The sequence below is a fragment of the Pungitius pungitius genome, chromosome 17, assembly GCF_949316345.1.
Source record: "Pungitius pungitius chromosome 17, fPunPun2.1, whole genome shotgun sequence".
NCBI classification, from domain to species: Eukaryota; Metazoa; Chordata; class Actinopteri; order Perciformes; family Gasterosteidae; genus Pungitius; species Pungitius pungitius.
The window spans coordinates 7,878,119-7,894,528 of NC_084916.1; the positions used below are offsets into that span (position 1 = coordinate 7,878,119).

Consider the following 16,410-nt stretch of genomic DNA (forward strand, 5'->3'; position numbering starts at 1 on the left):
TAGTTCCCACCTGCTGGAACTGAATATGGAGTTTTTGGCTTTGTTCTGTAAGTTCCAGGAATTCTTTCATGATTTCATCTTTTTCATCACGAGCCTGCTGAAGATTAGTCGTGAGCTGGGTGATGATGCCATCTCGCTGCTTCAGAGCAGCCTCAAAATCCTGCAGCTAGAAAAATTAAATGCAATTAAGTTAAATCCCCGTTTAGAATGCGCAACTGCAAAATACGTGATACAAGATTTTCAAATCATCAGAGCGTTCTGATGAAGGAATAAACAAGTTTGTGCCCTCAAAGTGAGGGTTAAATGTCCTCTAGAGATAATAGGCGGATGAGGAATCATCATCATCATGGCGGTATTATAACCTGTAATGAATTGTAATGAATGCCGTACGTGTATCTGCATGTGTTTTTACTTAACTTTTTTATATTTATATTTATTTATTTTTTAATATTTTATCTGTTTGTATAAAAATGTCTTGTCTGTTGTTGTGCCTGTGCACTTCATATGTTTCACCGTGGGAGTGTGGGAGACGTTTTTTCGATTACTTGTATGTCTGACATGCAGCAATTGACAAATAAAGCTACTTTGACTTTGACTTTGATTATTAAAACATCTACCTGGTGGACTCCCTCTGTGCCAAAGACAGCTCTGATTTCTTCCAGCTCTCGACTCAGCTCCTCTACTGCCTGGGTCTTGGCGGCTAGAGCGTCCTCCATCCTTCCTCCTTTGGTTACCTGTGGCAGGGACTCCGCCTCCTCCTGAACAGGAACGGCAGCACTTTTTAAAAAGGTTTTCGGTAAAGCAACCCAATAGAATATTTTTAAAATTAGCTTAGCGGTTAGTCACCACCACAGAGCGACAGCAGTTAGTAACAAAAGCAACATGAAGGAATGTATAGTAAAACATGTTAATGTTAACAACTATTGCGTTATTAATGAAGGGATGGCCAAAAACTGACTTATAAAATAATTGAGTAAATGCAATTAAAAAAAGCCTGCAAGGTAACTAAACTCAGCTTAATACCTTAAGAGCAAACCGTCAATGAAATCAAAATGTTGAAATGTGAACAAAAACTACAATAGTACTTTTAAAAACATATTCACTTAAAAGGGACAAAATGAAACTCCATTATCATCAATCAATCAATTGTAAAACAGGGTTGAATATTGTAATATTATGCCTTAAATACATTTTTGGACTGGATCCAACACAAGTCTTTGTAAATTTGCAACAAATTCAAGAAATGAAAGGATGCTGCATTGATAAGTACCTCCCTGGTGTCTGTTCCCTCTGTTCAAATATCACCTCATGAACCTCGAGACAGAAGCTCTGTGTAACAGTCATCACAGCGTACAGCACAAAAATGTCACAAAGCCCTGTTCCCTCCTAAACTCCTGAAGCATGACTATTTTTATATATATATATGTATATATATATATATGTATATATATATATATATATATATATATATATATATATATATATATATGTATATATATATATATATATATATATATACATATATATATGTATATGTATATGTATATGTGTGTGTGTGTGTAGATGTAGAGTCAAGTGAGTACAGCATAAAACAGGCCTGGTTAGTGGGTAAAAAGAAACTTGCAGAGGAAAAGGTATAAGCAGAGTGAGTTATGACCAGCAATCAGTGGGTTTACTAGCGGAGACAAAAGAACGGCTCGATCAGATTACTGTACCCAGATAAATTCCTCCGAATGCATCATTATGTTCTCTGTCATCTCATCATGGCACCCATTTACCTGTTAATTCACAATGCTATCAGTGAAATATTAAGATTTGGGAAACATTTTAAGAACAGGCAAAGGACTGAAACTAAGACACTATATTTTCTAGAAATTAAATGCTAGGCTGCAGTTGACTTTTGGTGATTAATTCACCACAGACAGATTTTAGTAGCATATGAAATTGTTCAAACCAGTCTGGTAGTTTAGTGTTGGCTGTATCAGGTCTCCACTAACACTAACCAATTAAAACAACAACTCATATTAACTAATTAATTAATAAGCTGTTATTATTAACAACAAAAGTATCGCTTTCAGGGCCTTGAATGGATCTCCCTAACAGGAAGTGAGCCACATGCGTGACCATGAACCCACCCGCAGCTTTTAAATGTGGCATTGTTAAACATATTTGAATTCAATAAAAAATTGAAAGGAGAAAAAAGGTTCCTATCACAAATTGATAAATATATTTTCAGAACTATAGTCTCACCTCTGATGAGTAATCTTCAGCAGTAGTGGACATTTCACTCTCCGGCTGCAACAGAGAGGATGAACAGCATTTCATCAATAGTGAATGTAGAAAACTAACAAGATATGTGAGCAACCACAATTAAGGGATTTCACTCCAAAAACATTACTTGTTAAGCAAGTGTATGGATAGTACACGACAGAAAGGGCATCAAAATAAAACATAATCCAAGTTAAATATCTCATCTTTCATATGAGTGGTATTTTATTCAATTCTTTTTTTGTTATGCTTCTTCAACCGAGGTTGCATTGAATTGGTTGTGATGTGTTGAAGCTCTACTCAGTATTACAGGATTTACATTTCCATCAATAGTCATATAAGTGTCAACATTTTAACTTGTAGAACGTATTTAAAAAAAAAAGTTTGAAGCAGATGTTTTGACAATGCAAAGCTGATATTAAGACATGGCTTACAGCTAGCAACGCTAGCAGCGCTGACAGCGTCAACAGAAACAGGGGAAAACTTTACTTCCATGACAATGCTGGGCCTACATCAGGTGTGACCGCAGTGTGACCGCAGTGTGACCGCAGTGTGACTGCAGGGCAGCGACAACATGCTCTGAAAGACGTGAGGCGTGCCCGGCTTCAGTATACTCTCTACTAATATTTACATAGCAAATAGTTGCTTGCTGTTGTATTAATGCTCCGTGTATTGTTTATTGCTCCTTTAGAACTAATAATGCCAAGATGTATTTTCATAGTTAAATAAGGTATTTAAATAAAAAAACACATGCATTTGTTTAAAATTTAAATTGTGAGTTGTAAATAACATTGTTGATGTTGTAAATAACCACTATAGATGAACAATGAAGGTCTACACTGACTTTGATGACGGAGGCTTGCTGTCAACTGTTCTTCTTAGAAAGAAAATCTGATGGTCGGGTTTAAAAAACAAAAAAAGCATAATAACATTTGAATTGGCCAAGAAAATTGCAATCTCTCCCCCCAGTTCTTTTCTCACTCCTATAGAGTAATGATGGTCTTTATTTAAGTCCTTTTTTGGGTTCATTCCTGGGTCAAACAATGCAACCGTATTGAGGCCAGAACAATTACAGCTTTCACTTTGACTGCAAATCAGAAAAGCAAAGTGCGCCTAGAAAATGATTGGCCAAGTGTTACTTAGCCTATGAACATTTTTGAATAATCTTGTTGATTTAAGAAAAAGCTTACTTGCAGCTGCTGATGTGTAATTCTAATGGATTGCCGCATCCATGAGTCAACAGTCTTGCATTTGCAATTACTTAGTGTAAAATACACCGGCCACTTTATTAGGTACACCTGTCCAACTGCTCGTTAACACTTAATTTCTAAGCAGCCAATCACATGGCGGCAACTCAGTGCATTTAGGCATGTAGACATTGTCAAGACAATCTCCTGCAGTTCAAACCGAGCATCAGTATGGGGAAGAAAGGTGATTTGAGTGACTTTGAACGTGGCATGATTGTTGGTGCCAGAAGGGCTGGTCTGAGTATTTCAGAAACTGCTAATCTACTGGGATTTTCACGCACAACCATCTCTAGGGTTTACAGAGAATGGTCCCACAAGCACAAGCTCATCAAAATTGGACAATAGAAGATTGGAAAAACGTTGCCTGGTCTGATGAGTCTCGATTTCTGCTGCGACATTCGGATGGTAGGGTCAGAATTTGGCGTCTACAACATGAAAGCATGGATCTATCCTGCCTTGTATCAACGGTTCAGGCTGGTGGTGGTGGTGTCATGGTGTGGGGAATATTTTCTTGGCACTCTTTGGGCCCCTTGGTACCAATTGAGCATCGTTGCAACGCCACAGCCTACCTGAGTATTGTTGCTGACCATGTCCATCCCTTTATGACCACAATGTACCCAACTTCTGATGGCTACTTTCAGCAGGATAATGCGCCATGTCATAAAGCTGGAATCATCTCAGACTGGTTTCTTGAACATGACAATGAGTTCGCTGTACTCAAATGGCCTCCACAATCACCAGATCTCAATCCAATAGAGCATCTTTGGGATGTGGTGGAACGGGAGATTCGCATCATGGATGTGCAGCCGACAAATCTGCGGCAACTGTGTGATGCCATCATGTCAATATGGACCAAACTCCCTGAGGAATGCTTCCAGCACCTTGTTGAATCTATGCCACGAAGAATTGAGGCAGTTCTGAAGGCAAAAGGGGGTCCAACCCGTTACTAGCATGGGGTACCTAATAAAGTGGCCGGTGAGTGTACATCACAATGGAAAATTTTGATGCGGTTATGTTTCCACAGCAACCAAGAGAATCAGACCACATGACCCGTTAGACGTGGAAGAGAACCAAAACATGAGAATAAACCCTTTCACTTCAATGGGTTACATCATTCAACAGCATAAATAATTCTCACACACTAAAGGGGTGTTTCAGCCTCTTAAAATGCACAAGTTTCACTTGTTTGTGATACAGAACAGCTCCCATCGGTGCCGCATAAAAATACAGAATGTCCCACAGCCTTTTCTAACAGGATTCCTGCTCCCAAGGTGATTTTTTCTTCTTCTTTATTTTCCTAAACGCAACAAAAATGTTAATCAACATTCAAGTATGCGAAAAAAAGTGTTGCATGCCCACAAGCGTTGGCGACACAGACCGACGCATCTCAACCTGTTTAAAAGCAGTTGTCTGTTTCCATGGCAACCAGTAGATTTGTGGGCATAAAACGCGTCAAATGTACAGTGGGGTCAGCAACAAGTGGCTGCACAGTGCCGATAAAATGATTTGAGGGCTCAAACTGTGGAGGAGGAAAAAAGAAGGCCGAACTGTTTGGATGAGCTCATCTTCTGCTCAATAGTTATCAGAAACATTATTGAGGCTAGTGAACATAATTTATTACAGGTTTGAACGTCAACCAAATGTTTTAAGTTCACATAGAAAGTAGTAGTTATCCTTTTAAATGGTCTTCTTGAGAAAACCATGTTTTGAATGAAAACAGACGTGTTGAACCGTATTTATAAAAAGATCTGTAGGGCAACGAACCAATAGGCTTGTGAAGCAGGAGTAGTTGGGTGTTAAAGCAAAAACACACACAGGATTATCTTCTACTCAAGTTCCTGTTTCCAATTGAGTCTGCTGCCTTCTTTAAGCTAAATGTCCACTAATGCAAACTAAAAGCATGCTCCAAACAAACCTCAAAAGGGTATTAAGTCGTATTGAGAGGTCTAAACATTACTCTTAGGATGCAAAGTCAAAGATTAATTTACAGATTAAAATCTCAAAATATACTGTGAGTGTGTGTATGTATATATATATATATATATATATATATATATATATATATATATATATATATAATGTATTATATATACACAGCATTAAGTCGGTCAACTCATTTTTAGCACAGATTCTCTGAGGGGATATTCTGGCAGCAGCATACAAAAATGGCTTTAGTCATAATTTTATAATATTGTAGCAACAGGTCTTTCACAACATCATGAGGATTTTACTATGCTACCAAATATTGAGGTATCACTGACTTTTGAAAACTATTTTGAACACTTACACACCTTATGGTAGTAAACTGAATATTTTATGGTTCCAAAAAAACACAAAACAAACAATGTTTCAATTCTGGCTTCAGGACCAGTTGATTATTATCATTATTTGGGGTGTTTTCTGAAACAACTGCAATGTACTAAACTGCAGTTTTCTTTGCCTATGCATGGAAATAAAAATAATAATGTTCAGAGATTCTGTTTATTTACCTCTATGGTGTACGTCTGGTCATGTTTGATGGTGTCTCCGCTCCGCAGTGTCCTGGCAAAGGTAAACTCTGTGGTGGGTGGATCTTTTTTTCCTCCTGATCCATCTTGTCCTCCACCTGAGACCTCGTCTCTCCCCACAGACGGATTGGGCTCCACCTCCCCCCCTCCCTGTGAATCCCCCTCAGAGTCCTCTCCCGGCTTCTTTTTCTTCTTCTTTTTCTGTTTCTTTTGGGAGTCTGCGTGAGCTTTTCTCTGCCGATATTCAGCCAACTGGAGAAGAAAATGGGGAAATGGCAAATGGTCAACAAATATATATGACACCTTCTGATTCACTCGTGGTCCTTAAAAGTTTAAGCATCCTCTACAATAATTCTTAGTTATTTTTCTCTATTCTACTACTTTTTATCTAGAGCATGAGCCATCTGCTTTTTTCTAACTAACAACGTTAGTCTGTCTAGAAGAAAGTTATACTTTTAACAAAAAAATTAGAAAGAGAAAGAAAGAAAAAAAAAAGAAAAATATGGACCCACTCGGAGTTGAACCAGTTTGGTAAAACATTGTTTGCCCCCAAAAGGGCGTTTCCCCTGCTCTAAGTCGTCCCGCCCGGTGTCCACATGACCGGACACATGCCTCCTGCTCTGCCAGGTTTTAATCCCGACTAAAAGGATTGCATTTCCCAACTATGTCAAAGATCCCTTTTGAACATCAATCCACTCTGCGTCGCTGGCGTCAGAGCGCTATTCTTTATATAATGTGTAAGTGAAGTGGGCACAGCTGAGAGACGGCTGAGCGGGGCAGACGGCAGGAGTCGCAGGTGTCACAGCACAGGTGTTGCACGAATTGCCACAGACTGTTACCAAGGATACCGTGCTAATGCCTTCTCAGGAAATCCCAATGAACCCGGTGACCGAAATCATAACCTTAAAAGAACATCGGAATACAGGATAATCCCAATGATGGATTCACCCGCATCAATTCATCCAAAAACTTGTATCCTCCAATCCCTAGATACAGACACCTCGAAATATTAGAAGAAGTGGTACTAGCCAAATCTATATAATTTGAATGCATATCTAAGCATGTAGAAGTTAATGTTAGAAAAAACAACCAACCTTTAATGGAAATATCAACAAATACATTACCTGCTGTTCAACTTATCCCTCCCTAACTAGGACATGCAGCACACGCTGTACGCACCTGTCGCCATGGTCACATAACACCTGACACACACAGCGTAAAAGGCAAAGGACTTCTGATGTGTGCACCTCCGCACGCATGTGTGCACTTCCACAAGAAGCACAGATAGAGGGGCACATTTAGATGTGGGCTTCCACAAAAAGCGCAGATAGCTTTGAATAGATGTCCTACAGGAAAGAAAATCCTGGTGGTTACGACGACACAGACACTCAACCATCTTTTGATTCTGACACCATCAGTATCGGAAACTAGTAATAGTGGGCGGCATGTAGCGGCGGGCTGGCAGTAGATATCACTCCGTTTTGGAGCAGTCTTGGGAAACCCAGGCTTTCGTTGAGCTTCTTATCATATCAAGCTGCCCTATTTGGCAGAGCAGATCATTCGCAGAACATATGGAGTACTGCAGCCTGTGCACTGTAGCTGCATCACCATCTGGGGAAAGACACTGCGTAGGTGGATCACCATCTGCTGTCTGAAAACCTTTACACAGGCATTTTTTTATTTAAATATTCAATTCCATATGCTGGATTTCTTTCAGCCAGTAGGATGAACTACATGTATAAAAATGGGAGCTATAAACCATGACAGCCACAATGACTTCATGGATGTGTCTTTCAACTGTTCAAAATCTAAAGAAATAACCTCAATTTAAAATACACTCACCAGCCACATTATTAGGTACACCTTGCTAATAAAAAGGTTGGACCCCCTTTTGCCTTCAGAACTGCCTTAATTCTTTGTGGCTTTCTTTCAACAAGGTGTTGGAAACATGATAGATTTAGCTCCATATTGACACGATAGCATCACACAGTGGCACAGGTGTCGGCTGCACATCAATGATGGAATCTCGTGTTCCTCCACATCCCGAAGGAGCTCTATTGGATTGAGATGAGGGACTGGAGGCCATTGGAGTTCAGTGAAATCATTGTCACGATCAAGATGAGTTGAGCTTGTGACATGGTGCATCAACCTGCTGGAAGTAGCCATCAGAAGATGGTACACTGGGGTCATAAAGGGATGGACGTGGTCAGCAACAATACCCAGGTAGGCTGCGGCATCTAAACGATGCTCGATTGGTACTAAGGGGCCCAAGGTTGGCCAGGAAAATATCCGCCCCACCATTACACCACCAGCAGCACCCTGAACCGTTGATACAAGGCAGGATGGATCCATACAGGATGGATGGAGTGTTTGTTTATAACACAGCCAACGATTTTTCCAATCTTCTGTTTTCCCTTTGTGGTGAATCTGTGTGAATTTTAGTCTCAGTTTCCTGTTCTTAGCTGATAGGAGTGTTACCCGGTGGGGTCTTCTGCTGCTCATCTTCAAGGCTCCACGTGATGTGTGTTCAGAGATGCTATTCTGGATTCATTGGTTGTAATGAGCGGTTCATCAAGAATCAGGAATCATTTATTACCAAAATATGTCAAACATACAAGGAATTTGACTTGCGCAGTTCGGCGCATAACAGCAGAACAGTTGGTCAATAAAACAACATGACAACAACATTTGAGTTACTGTTGCCTTTCTATCATCTCGAACCAGTCTGCCCATTCTCATCTGACCTTGCACATCAACAAGGCATTTTGGTCCACACAACTGCCGGTTTGAACATCATCAGCAAGTTATCTTGACCACGTCTAAATGCATTGACTTACAGCCATGTGATTGGCTGATTAGCAATTTGTGTGAACAAGCAATTGAACAGATGTACCTGATGAAGTGGCCGCTGAGTGAATGTTTAACGGAAGTAAAAACATACGGCTGAAGCATATGACTGCCTTGCTCATACTTGAGCTCTATTGATCAAAACCGTTGCCTCGGGAAGAAAAGTTACTGAATGGACAACACTGTTCAAAACACTGATAAAGTCCTACATATGATGCGTAATATTGGTATGACTGTGAGGCACGCAGCTAAAAATACTGAAGCGACACAGATATGCGGTAGTGCAGTGTAGTGGTGGGGGTGAGGTGGGGAGGAGAGGGGGGGTACTCACAGCCTCCAATGTCAAGGGGCCATTAGACAGTCAGCAACATCGTGTTGATCAACACTTAGCGACTACATTCCAGACAGCGACCAATAGCTCGTTGCCCTAAAAAACACAGCAGCGACTGAAGGTGCCTCTGCCCCATGAATCCTGACCATGAAACCCTCTTTAAACATTCAAACCCAATCGATGTGCACATGTTACTCTCACGGACACAACAACCTATAAATGACTCACATCCTCAAGCCTGTTCACACTGCTGTAAGGGGCAAGCACAGAGTCATCCCTGTGGTTTACTCCCGACACGTGCCTTTGCATTCAGCGAATCTAAGACATGCTGAAAGCCGAGTATCCTTTTAACCTCTACTGGAAACAAGGTGCTCGTGCGTCGTCATCATTCTCATAATGACCGCCGCCACTGTATTCCTCCCAACCTCTAATCAAAGTACAGGGCAGGAAGCAAAAAGGGAAATTTCTCTGCCGCTATTCCAATGAGCCACCAAAGAAATACTGAGTTGAGAAGGTGAATACATGACGGAAATATTCAGTATCTGAATACATTTTCGATCTTGCCGTAAGACATCCTTAGTTTCAATACAATTTAAAGGACGGTAGTTTTAATGTGCTGACTAAACATTTTAGAGATACACCTAATCATAACATCATTGGGTTGTTGCTGTAGCTTGTTCAAAGTATAATTGATTGGCTGGATGAATGATACATCGGGAGGAAAAAAGGTTTAGGTGAATATCCAAAGAAGGGCAAAAACTCTCCTGCGTCCTAATAAACGGCTCTAGACTGGCACACTAAGATTTAATCTTCCTCGGTGTTGCAGCTAATTAAAACAGAACAGCTGTTAGACTATCACATCCAATTAATCACTCTGCAATCCAATCTCAAGCTGTGCAGCAGTACGCTACATGGGCTTCAAAAGCATTGAATGTTACATGCAAACACACAAGGGTTATAAAGACTGGAGCATAAAAGTAAACCTTTCAGTGTCCATATAAATCCAATTAACAAGATGAGCCGGCCATGGTATTCAATGTGTATTCATCACATAGAGCTGAGCAGGGCGACATCCATGAATAGTCACTCGGAGCATTAACCGTTGAGGCCTACGCTAAGAAGATCAACATGTAGCTTTGCTGTCCTCAAGACCTCCCTTAGTAGACAGTGATGCTGACCTAGGCTGGAAATGGATTTAATCCTAGAAAAAAATCTGTTCAGGCTATGATATAATGTCATTTCATTTGGAAATACAAACCGTATGGGATATATTTAATAATCAAAATTTGCCTGGTGCATTGGATGTTCACTGGCCTGATGCCTCGCTCTACCAAGCTATGCAAGAAAACATGCCCACCCTGAAGTTACAAGCACACCCTCAATCAGTGACCAGTAGACATTTCAGAGAAGCAGAGATTAGACCTTGCTCCAAATTAAAAACACTGCAGTGCCCCATGCGCCAATTGATGTGATTGAGTAAAACACTGCAACAGCAAACGAGCTGGCAGATTATTCCCTGATGTCCTGAACCTGAAGGAGGTAATAGACTGCTAGAAAGAAAGTCACAGAGAGACAATGTTTAAGTCCCCTGCAGGTGGCATATGCAAGTTACACAAAAGCGTTCCACCGGCTTGTGATCACCGCTGCAGAGTCTTGAGAATGTCCCCCTCAAAGCTGTATGGGTTATATAACAGGAGAACTGAGCTGAAGCGCACAAGTAACTCCGTTATTCTGGTAATGCATGGAGAAAAGTGAAATCTCCAATACAACAGCTTGGCGACACCAGCCAGCACTAAAGCTTCTTGTCTGGTACGACTCAACATGGTCTTGCTTTGGACAGACGTCCTTTCAAGCCATCTGTACAATAGATGATCAACAGTTCTCTTTTCTCTCAGACTTTAATATAATGTTAGGGCGGAAATTTTCCTGCACTTAAGCCTAATTATGTCATTAGTTGAGAACCTTCTAAAACCGCTAGTTTGAATATTTTTTGTTAGGAAGTTCAAATAGGCCCTTTGTCAAGTCTTTCCGTAGATTTCTTATTGACTGGCATATATCAGCTAGGACGCAATCCAAGCCTCCTGGATCCAGTCGGACTTTTCCTGGATATTGCTGCTAACCATTATGAATGTGTCATTTTGTGAGATATCTTTTGAAGTCTCGCCCCTGTCTGTGAGGGCATGGTGACATAGAGTGTGTGTGTGTATGTGTGTGTATATGAAAAAAAGGAAACCCTGCTGCAGTACAGACAAGCCTTTTATAAACCAAAATGCCACTGCAGTAACTACGGAGATGTTCATCTTGTCTCTCCCACTGTTCTTACCTAAAAGCCAGAGCACCAGCTAGAATATGAGACCGGGTGTGACCAAAAGAAACACCAAACACAACCTATTAGATGAAATAAATCATTCTTATATCAAACTCTCTAAAATTGTATGGGTTTATAGCAAATCAGAGCTAGACAACTGCAATATTAATATGTTGACTGATTTGTAAATTATATTGAAAGCTATATACTATAAACTTGATTGTTGTACCGTGATGGGTACAAATGGGTAGACAATGAAGATGCATATATATATATATATATATATATATATATATATATATATATATATATATATTATTTATTGTATTGAATGTGCCTCTTTGTTGCAGATGTGTTGGATCCAATCAGTCACATGTCTTGAAGGTGTTATTATCAAACTGTACACTATTGAATGCCTGAAGTGGAGGTCAGCTCATCACATCTCCCTCAGATCTTATAACCAAGATGTCTGAGGTACATTTTCATAAGCAGAGCCGCTGCAAGGTCATGCAGCACATCACCAGGCAGAGCTCAGACAGTCAGTGCACCATTTATTCTATTGCAATTATCAACATAAAACCATCATTCAATCATTTCAAGAAAGAAGTTGACATGGACATAATTTGTTTCAAGTCTAAAAATCACACATTAAGGATAGCATGACCCCGTTTTAGCAGCAGTGTTTTACACTGGACGCGTAGGGTTTGTCCCCCTGACCTAAATGTTGAAGCCGCTGACCGATGACGCCGTGAATGCAGCACTTCGGAATTTGGGGCAGTGTGTTTGCTTTAACTAACGTAAGCTAGTGGGGATATGTCTAGTAAATCCTGTTACACCAGCCGGTCCGCCCAGACTCGGGTAGCTTTTACGAGCCTTTAGTGACGATGTCCCGCCTGACTAGTGGGTGACCACCTTAGAAATAAGTGCACACTCCCCATAGGTGGCATAAAAGTAGAATATACCACCGCTGTAACGTTAGACATGCAGCATGACAAAGGAGTCTGTGGCTAGCAGTGGCTATGCTAACTCCCCACACCCCCGGCGAGCGAGCCGGCCCCCCCGCCCCGGCTGTCACAACGTGTTGGCTGGGACTGACAGCTGCGAGGGGCATAAGAGGAAGGGGAGGGGGCGCCGAAAACAGCTGGGAGACCCAGCAGCGAGGAAATAAGTTGTCGACAACACAAATGTACTACTTTACATCAATGATAGCGTTGTTGGTGAATTATGCTAACACCAAAAACTGAGAATCCCAACGTTACCTTTGCTTTGCCGGCCTCCAGCTTCTTTTGCCTCTCCTCGTCCTCCATGGCTGGGATTCCTGTGGCTGAAACAAGAGGGAAGCTGCTTCATGCAAAATATCGGCCAGGAAAATCTCAAAACTAACGGTTGTATTTGCGTCTCCTGCTCGCTGCAAGTCGCGTTTAATAAGTGCAGTCTCCTTGTTGGTATTCCGCCGCCATGTTTTCCACGTAAACATGAGACCAAACTATGATGACGTTGAGTAGGTAGGTCCATGGCCACGCCCCCTGGTATCTCACCAGTGTTGCCTTCACGTACTGTCCGAAATGGCCAAATAACTTCACTAAAATAAGTTTTAATCAGTGGCAGAGGAGAAATCATATCATTTACTTAATTAAAGTGAAAATACAATGGTACAAAAACTGTTTAGATACAAGGCAAGTCCTGTATTGATACGCATCAGCAACGTAATCTTAATAATCTAAATTTAAAAAAATAATAAATGATGAAGAATGTTCTGAGTGTTTATTTATAACACATTTTAATGGGATACTTTTGTTGATGTAAACATGTAATGTTTTAATGTGGTTAAAGCGGGGCTGGTATATACCACTTATATTGCTTAGTATTTTGATATAACAATCCGGCAAACATTTGAGCAAGCAGTTATTGGCCGTCTCAAACATGACTCTGTTACTGTAGGAATCTGTATTTATCGAGGCATGTCAGAATAATTTTATGTCTTAGTATACAATACTTTTGTCAATAATTGTTAATGATGTCATGAAGACATCTAAGTATTTTCATAAAAGCAAAATCTCACTGTTTTTATGCGGTCTGAATCCTGCTTAAAAACGTCTACCCAGTTTCTATGGTAACGGGACGAGAGGTTGCCAGAGGAGTCCCAGTTGAGCTGTTTCTTTTTTAACACAATATTTTTCATTTCAAGGCTGTTTTTTGTTACTAATAAACACTTCAACGAGCAGCTCACATTTGACAGCATGAGACTATTCTGAGCAGATTTCAAATAACAGCAATATACACTCACCGGCCACTTTATTAGGTACACCTGTCCAACTGCTCATTAACACTTAATTTCTAAGCAGCCAATCACATGGCGGCAACTCAGTGCATTTAGGCATGTAGACATTGTCAAGACAATCTCCTGCAGTTCAAACCGAGCATCAGTATGGGGAAGAAAGGTGATTTGAGTGACTTTGAACGTGGCATGATTGTTGGTGCCAGAAGGGCTGGTCTGAGTATTTCAGAAACTGCTAATCTACTGGGATTTTCACGCACAACCATCTCTAGGGTTTACAGAGAATGGTCCGAAAAAGAAAAAACATCCAGTGAGCGGCAGTTCTGTGGGCGGAAATGCCTTGTTGATGCCAGAGGTCAGAGGAGAATGGCCCGACTGGTTCGAGCTGATAGAAGGGCAACAGTGACTCAAATAACCACCCGTTACAACCAAGGTGGGCATAAGAGCATTTCTGAACGCACAGTACGTCGAACTTTGAGGCAGATGGGCTACAGCAGCAGAAGACCACACCGGGTGCCACTCCTTTCAGCTAAGAACAGGAAACTGAGGCTACAATTTGCACAAGCTCATCGAAATTGGACAATAGAAGATTGGAAAAACGTTGCCTGGTCTGATGAGTCTCGATTTCTGCTGCGACATTCGGATGGTAGGGTCAGAATTTGGCGTCTACAACATGAAAGCATGGATCCATCCTGCCTTGTATCAACGGTTCAGGCTGGTGGTGGTGGTGTCATGGTGTGGGGAATATTTTCTTGGCACTCTTTGGGCCCCTTGGTACCAATTGAGCATCGTTGCAACGCCACAGCCTACCTGAGTATTGTTGCTGACCATGTCCATCCCTTTATGACCACAATGTACCCAACTTCTGATGGCTACTTTCAGCAGGATAATGCGCCATGTCATAAAGCTGGAATCATCTCAGACTGGTTTCTTGAACATGACAATGAGTTCGCTGTACTCAAATGGCCTCCACAATCACCAGATCTCAATCCAATAGAGCATCTTTGGGATGTGGTGGAACGGGAGATTCGCATCATGGATGTGCAGCCGACAAATCTGCGGCAACTGTGTGATGCCATCATGTCAATATGGACCAAACTCCCTGAGGAATGCTTCCAGCACCTTGTTGAATCTATGCCACGAAGAATTGAGGCAGTTCTGAAGGCAAAAGGGGGTCCAACCCGTTACTAGCATGGGGTACCTAATAAAGTGGCCGGTGAGTGTATACTTTTGAGCCTCCTTCAATGGGACTGAAGGTAACACGATCCTGACATTAGCTTCTAGGACAGATGGAGGCGATAAAGGATACGTTGTCCATTATTTAATTTACAGACAGGCTCCAAGTTAAATGTATTATTAGTAAACTTGTAGTTGATTAATTATGATAACTAGTTATAAAATGGTTTCTCTTCTACAGAATATAAACTAGAGACAAAATGTTTAATTCTTTTCATTCATTTTACATGATATGTTTAACATATTGGAGGTGCAGAGAGGACATTTAAGAGTTGAAAAGTCAGTTTTATTATTTATTATTTTATTTAAGTCTTCTTTTTCTTTATTTGGTTTTGTGAACGGTTAAAGCAAATAACTATTTCCCTACAAATGCACATCAATAAAAATACCCCCCTACAGAGGTAACAATCTTTTTTTCATTGATATTTTGTTAATATTATTGTGTGATCATGAATCTAAATAAATGTGCAGCTTGTGTATTTGTATTCCTGGTAGTCGAAACTGTCCAAACTCACAGAAAGGAACACTGTGTTTGTCCTCACACAAAGATTACATTGAAGGTTAGGTCATAGTGTCACCTTGTGCTTCAATATGGACATTATCATAGTAAACCTAACAGTTACTAACATGCAAAAAGGTCTCATGCAACCATTTATAAACATACCAGCAGCAGCAGGTGAGGATGCGCTGTGTCTTCGTTTGACAGGAGCTGAGCAACTTATAGTCTGGCAGATTTTGAATTCCACCCATCTTCTTTTCGACATTTTCCCTCTCTGTGAACACTCTCCGTTTGTGCAACAGCTTCTACTAGAACCTCTGCACATTTGAAAGTTTAGTTTCTGAATTATTGATTCACTTAAGGAGTACTGTGTCAGCCGTTACCCAAGCAACTTTACCAAGTAGACCACAACAAGTGGACCTGGTCCGAAATTCATTTAGTATTAAAAACACAACAGCACGCGTATTCATGAGGTAAGCCAGAGAAAACTATTATTAGGTATGAAGATATTCAGATAGCTATAGTCTTTATACGTGCAGCAGAGGTGCAGAGTTAATTACACTGAGCTAAAATGCGTCCAGTCAGAACAACAGCTGTAGAATAGAATGTAAATGGAGTGAACTAAACAGAAACCCTTCTAAATATCATTGATTCACTGCTCATCTACAAATAAAAAATGAAATTAACCAGTTATCTTGGAAATAAGATAAAAAAAGTCCTTCACCAGGATAAACCTACGCTCAAGATAGATAGATACTTCACTAACACCCCAAGGGGAAATTATTTTGCCACAAAGCACCGCATGTAAAGAACTAATATATTATCAGAACCACAAATATTACACAAAATATTGAATTAGCAGTTTAAATTAAGTCAACAAACAAAATAA

The 16,410-nt window shown here is 40.6% G+C and overlaps 1 protein-coding gene across 7 annotated transcripts in view; it reads right to left on the reverse strand.

Annotated features, from left to right (window-relative positions):
• The window catches only part of akap9 (A kinase (PRKA) anchor protein 9), a 52,537-nt gene extending 39,501 nt beyond the window's left edge, over positions 1 to 13,036 (reverse strand). For 4 of the 7 annotated variants that reach the window (XM_062558460.1, XM_062558462.1, XM_037474659.2 and 1 more), the window contains exons 1-6: positions 12,768 to 13,036; positions 6,005 to 6,274; positions 2,251 to 2,295; positions 1,716 to 1,778; positions 618 to 758; positions 11 to 166 (exon numbers count right to left, since the gene is read on the reverse strand). In XM_062558460.1, the coding sequence (XP_062414444.1) occupies positions 11 to 166; positions 618 to 758; positions 1,716 to 1,778; positions 2,251 to 2,295; positions 6,005 to 6,274; positions 12,768 to 12,815 (723 nt within the window). In that variant the 5' untranslated portion in view covers positions 12,816 to 13,036. The remainder of the gene's footprint in view (positions 1 to 10; positions 167 to 617; positions 759 to 1,715; positions 1,779 to 2,250; positions 2,296 to 6,004; positions 6,275 to 12,767) is intronic. The other 3 variants (XM_037474657.2, XM_062558459.1, XM_062558461.1) reach the window with 2 other exon arrangements.
• Positions 13,037 to 16,410: the final 3,374 nt, after the last annotated feature.